The sequence below is a fragment of the Trichechus manatus genome, unplaced genomic scaffold (assembly GCF_000243295.1).
Source record: "Trichechus manatus latirostris isolate Lorelei unplaced genomic scaffold, TriManLat1.0 scaffold00305, whole genome shotgun sequence".
In the NCBI taxonomy this organism is placed as follows: domain Eukaryota; kingdom Metazoa; phylum Chordata; class Mammalia; order Sirenia; family Trichechidae; genus Trichechus; species Trichechus manatus.
This window is the reverse complement of record NW_004444241.1, coordinates 61,296-66,892: the sequence shown is the minus strand read 5'-3', so window position 1 is coordinate 66,892 and position 5,597 is coordinate 61,296. Positions and strand designations below refer to the sequence as shown.

The window sequence follows — 5,597 nt, the reverse complement described above, 5'->3', positions numbered from 1 at the left end:
AGTGACGTACTCTTAGCTCTTAAGACAGGGCATCGAGGGATTTTTAGCTAATAGAGGTCCTTCTCTGGATAGAATACAAAACCTCAGATATGTAACTCCTGCCAGTCTCCTGGTCTGGGTTTGGCTGTTATCTCTGTGGAATCTTCATTCTTTTGACCTTCAAGCTAGCAATTTTCTGTCTACCTACTTACTGGTATTCTCTTGCAAGCTCTTTGTAAAAATGCTGGCTTTACTGATTTTGGTAAACTGAGGCCTTAGTTGAAGGAGACCAAGAGAGGCTGGAAAATGCAAGATTAGACTGATTCTTTGCACTCAGTCTTCTCATTCACTTATATCTCCAGTTGAACTTTCTAACTCTCAATAACTGACCAACGATCAGCCTCATGTTCACTATTTTAGAAAGAAAAGAAAAATATTCAAAAGTGGAGACAAGAATAATTATTGCCAATGAGGAAATGTTCTATCTTGCTTTCGATTATAATAAAGCACCAAAGGAAGTTTCCTGAACCACTAATGCCACCTGGTGGCCAGCAAGATACATTAATACAACTTAAAATTCATGTATTTCAGAAATTAACACAGTAACAAATTATATAGGAAGTTGGGGCCACATGGGTTGGAAGAGTTGATCATACTACTCTAATCGCTCATATTTTTATAAGATAACCAATTTCTAGTTTCTGGAAAAATACATTCTTAAGGAAAAATATATAAAACCACTTTCTCTCACCCCCAAGAAAATCTCATCTTTCCTCTTTCATCACCCCCTCACCAAAAATGTCCCACACTCAGCAATTTCACTCATACAATACATGTGCGAAGGGGGCTTTAATTTGTAAGTAAAATCAATTTTATTAATAAAGATTTTTCCACATGTTGAAACAATGAATTCCAAGAACAAAAACCTACATACAGTGAAATTAGAAGTATCCCAGGATGACAAAAAATATATAAATACACCCATAATCACCGCCGCCTCCGAAAACCTGAAAGGAAGGGAAACCAAGAATGAGGCAAAGGACAGTTGGAAAAGCTGAAGGGACAGAAAAAAAAGGACATCTAGAGAGATGAGATCAATAGGAGTGGGTCCCCTGGGTGGTACTCTACATCCCCCCAGACAGAAGATTAGAAGTAGGAATCACACTGAAATGGATTAATTGTTCCTTCAAGTGACACTTTCATAGTTCTACTTAAGGAAGCCTGAACAGGAGCTGTGGGAACTTAGAAATAGGATCCAGAAATCCCTTTTGTGAGTGATGCTGATTTTCAGTTTGGGAGAAGGGGGGAAAAAAAAAAGCAAGCCCATCTAAGGAGGCTTGTGCCCACTACAGAAGATACTATGGAGGTTGGTGAGACCTAGGCTGACAAATCCAGAGAGTTGTCGTTCCAATTCATACTTCCCACCCTGCACTTGATCACCTAAGCCTTAGTCTTTCACTGACCTTTTTTCTTCCGACCCTTTTTAGGCATCTTCTTCTGCTTCTTAATAGGATTCTGGTCCTGGAGACAGACGGAGAAGTGGAGAAATGGCAGTGCACTTCCAAGTATCAGGATCCCTTCCCAAGTTCCTCACGGTAACAAGACCCACATGTGTGGCATGAAGGTCCCCTCCCAGCCTGTATCTCAACCTCACCTCATCAATATGAGGGGTTCCTCCTGTCAAAGCACTGATGTCACTGAAATGCGTGACGGAGTGAAGTTGTGAGCTCATGACACTTGCTAGTTTCCGCCGCCCTTTCTCTCGCTTACTGACACTCAGACGCACCATCATGCTCTCCTCATAGTTAATCCTGCCAGAGGAAGAAGGACACTGTTTTCAGCAGGCTCAGACGATGGGGACAGAGCTGCAGACGAGAACTTGAGCCCAGATATTTACTCATTCCTTGTTCAGCTACTTCTCAAGAAACTTCACAGCACATCAACAAAGTATTTAGTAAGGACATACAGAATACTCAGCACTGTGCTTCCTCAAAAAGATATTGTCTGTGCTAGGACTTCCCTCCTTCCCTAGAGATGAACCTATAGCCCATCCGTCCATCCACAGGAATCAAAACAAATATTATCAGGAAGCTCTTATATTCCAGCTCTATAAACGCAGGATTTCCTAAAGGACACTTTCACCTAAATGTATCAACTGTAGAGGCTGCTATGTGAGCAAAGTTGATGAGTCTGTATTCAAGTTACAACTGCTAATCTACTTTTCTTCCCTGAACTTATCTAGCACTCCTGAGGCCACTATACAAACCTGCCTTTATTGCTTTCTCCACAAAAGTGAAAGCTGTGACAGTGAAGTACAGAATTTTAAAGCCCTACTAGGGGAACCGCATATGTTCCTCTTCATATAGCATGTGCTTCAGAATGTGACATCTCAGTCTAAACAGTTGAAATAACAAAAACAAAGACTTTTTTTAAGTTACCATTCTGTACTTCAAACCCTACCTAATTCTTAAAAACCATCGTCTCAAGCTTTCCACAACACTTCCTATGTAAGAGTGTATCTCTTGGTACCAGACTTAATTATATTCATCCAAAGCATGAGGACAGGTCTCCACAGTGTAGAAATAGTTTCTGAATGCAAGGATTCAGACCTGTGTTGATCCTCCTGACTCTGGCGAGTGACATGAGGATGCCGAGCATCACGGATTTCCTCTGGAGCATCGGAGTACTGCTCCTTAAGTTCCCGAATGACAGAGCTGCTCAGTGCCCGTTTCTTGGCTCTTTCTAGACGCTTCTTCTCCCGCTCAGCTTCTGTTTCATCTGTGATAAAAATCAGCAGGGGTTATCCCAAAACAGAGGGAAGGAGAAAAGAAACACAATTCATGCCTAGGAGGCAGCAGCCACAGTTTATACCGTAATGTACTGGAACCAAGCGTGGAGGAACATATTTCTTAGATGCTCCTTTTACAGATTTCTTCCCTGAGGCCTCAGGCTGGCCTTCCTCTGCTTCATCTTCTTCCTCATCCTCTGAGCTCAACTAGGAAAAGTATACAATGTCCTCAAACTTAGGAAGTGTTAGTTAGGCAAATGACAAGAAAAAGCACAACTAGAACACCCTGGGAAAGTGGATATAAACAAAAAGGGACAAACTGGGAAACAACAGTAATAAAAGAATCCCAGGAGATCCTGGGTCACTGTGAGGCTCATTTAGGTTTAGATTCTTCAGGGAAATCAGGAAGATAATGCAATCTCTTACCTTGCTCATCATATTGCTGGGATGAGGCTTAAAGCGAAGTGGGTCATTCTCACCTGAAATAAAAAACCCAGGAGGTTTTACAAGATTTGGAACTCTATGATGGTCCCTACTTTACTTCGTAGCTTCCCCCACTTACTGAGGCTGCCTGTCACTGCAGTCTTGACCAGTTTGTCAACTTGATACTTCAGTTTTTGGTCCAAGGGACGAATCTTTTCCAAAACCTATAATATAGCAGTTAAACAGAATTACATTCCCTTCCCAAAATTAAACACATACAAAGGTCCCTATATTAAGTTGCTAGATAGAACATCTAAAATATGAACAAAGTAGAGCAAATGAAGAGAAACATACTTTTTTCACTTGGTTTCCTTACTTAAACATGAGAATATCCATTTAAATGAGAGCTATGGTGTGACAGTCCTGGAGTTCAGGATTTTGAAACTTAAAACTCCAAGATGCTAAATGCTTCATACCGTGCGAATCTCCACCAGTCTCAAAACTGCAGCATGTCCCTGCAGAGACCCTCCTGAGGCTTTGTCTAAGATGAGGTGGCTCAAATCCATCAGGTACATGAGTAGCAGCTGGTCTTTCACTTCCAAGAAGCTGAGACCCTGAGTTGAACAAAAGAGTTGAGATGTAGATCCAGTTTTGGCAAAAGACTCAGGAGGAGAGTGTAGGTCAGGCAAGATAATGTTTCTTTTCCAAGTGTAAAATTTTCCCAATTGGTTCACATGAGATGTCTGATAGTAGTCTCAGGGAAATAAGATGACCAACTGAAAATTATGCTAACGTAAGAAGCAAAGCACTGAGAATTACTGGGAGACAATAAGAGCAGGAAAACCAATAAACACTATAACAGAGTTTCTCAACATCAGAGCGAATGACATTTGGGGCCAGTTAATTCTTTGATGTGGGGGGATGTTTTGGGCATTACACGATGTTCAGCAGTACACCTGGCCTCTACCCACTAGCTGTTCCCCGAGTTGTGACAATCAAAAATATCTCCAGATATTCCCAAGTTTCAAATTAATATAATCAAAACAACTAATTACTGACTTTATTCCTATACAATGGAACTATAAAAACAACAATCTATGTGTGCTGGCGTAGAATTAAGTCCATGTCAGTGCAAGTTGCAAAAGTGTGTATAATATGGTTCCAACTGAAGGGGGAAGGTATGATGCACACATTTTTTTTTTCCTTTTTCTATTTTTTTTATTTTTTCCCATACAAAAATTTATACATACATTACTATATGACTTTAACTGCTCTCCCCATGCTGTGACAGCACACTCCTCCTTTCTACCCTTGATTCCCCATGTCCATTGAACCAACTCCTAACCCTCTCTGCCTTCCCATCTCACCTCCAGACAGAAGCTGCCCATTTAGTCTCTTGTATCTACTTGAGGCACACTCCTCACGAGTATCATTTTATGTCCCACAGTCCAATCCCTGTCTGAAGAGCTGGCCTTGGAAATTGTTTCATTTCTGAGCTGATGGCAAATCCAGGGACCATGCTTTCCGGGGTACCTCCAGTCTCAATCAGACCATTAAGTCTGGTCTTCTTACTAGAATTTGAGTTCTGCACCCCACCTCTCTCCTGCTTCACCCGGGACTCTCTGTTGTGTTCCCTGTCAGGGCGGTCACTGGTGGTAGCCGGGCACCATCTAGTTCTTCTGGTCTCAGGCTGATGAATGCTCTGGTTTATGTGGCCCTTTCTGTCTCTTGGACTAATACTTTCCTTGTGTCTTTGGTGTTCTTCATTCTCCTTTACTCCAGGTGGCTGGGACCAACTGATGCATCTTAGAGGGCCACTTGCAAGCTTTTAAGACCTCAGACGCCACTCACCAAAGTAGGATGCAGAACAGTTTCTTGATAAGCTTTGCTATGCCAATTGACATAGATGTCCCCTGAAAGCATGGTCCCCAGACCCCTGCCCCTGCTACTCTGTCTCTCAAAGTGTTTGACTGTATTCAGGAAACTTCTTAGCTTTGGTTCAGTCCAGCTGTGCTGACTTCCCCTGTACTGTGTGCTGTCCTTCCCTTCACTTCTTATCTACTATCTAGTTAGTAAATAACCCTCACCCTCCCTCCCCACCCTTGTAACCATCAAAGAATGTTTTCTTCTGTGTTTAAACCTTTCCTTGAATTCTTATAATAGTGGTCTTATACAATATTTGCCCTTCTGTGACTGACTAAATTCACTCAGCAAAATGACTTCCAGCTTCCTCCATGTTATTAGATGTTTCACGGCTTCATCGTTGTTCTTTATCATTGTGTAGTATTCCATTTTGTGGCTATACCATAATTTATCTATTCGTCCATTGATGGGCACCTAGGTTGTTTCCATCTTTTTGCTATTGTGAACAGTGCTGCAATGAACATGGGTGTGCATATATCTATTC

The 5,597-nt window shown here is 41.7% G+C and overlaps 1 protein-coding gene across 1 annotated transcript in view; it reads right to left on the bottom strand.

Moving 5' to 3' along the window:
• Positions 1-836: 836 nt before the first annotated feature.
• The window catches only part of NGDN (neuroguidin), an 11,706-nt gene continuing 6,945 nt past the window's right edge, over positions 837-5,597 (bottom strand). Inside the window, exons 4-11 of the mRNA XM_004390492.3 lie at positions 3,667-3,804; positions 3,330-3,414; positions 3,194-3,246; positions 2,851-2,974; positions 2,589-2,757; positions 1,634-1,790; positions 1,443-1,500; positions 837-986 (exon numbers count right to left, since the gene is read on the bottom strand). Coding sequence (XP_004390549.1) covers positions 967-986; positions 1,443-1,500; positions 1,634-1,790; positions 2,589-2,757; positions 2,851-2,974; positions 3,194-3,246; positions 3,330-3,414; positions 3,667-3,804 — 804 coding nt within the window. The 3' untranslated portion in view covers positions 837-966. The remainder of the gene's footprint in view (positions 987-1,442; positions 1,501-1,633; positions 1,791-2,588; positions 2,758-2,850; positions 2,975-3,193; positions 3,247-3,329; positions 3,415-3,666; positions 3,805-5,597) is intronic.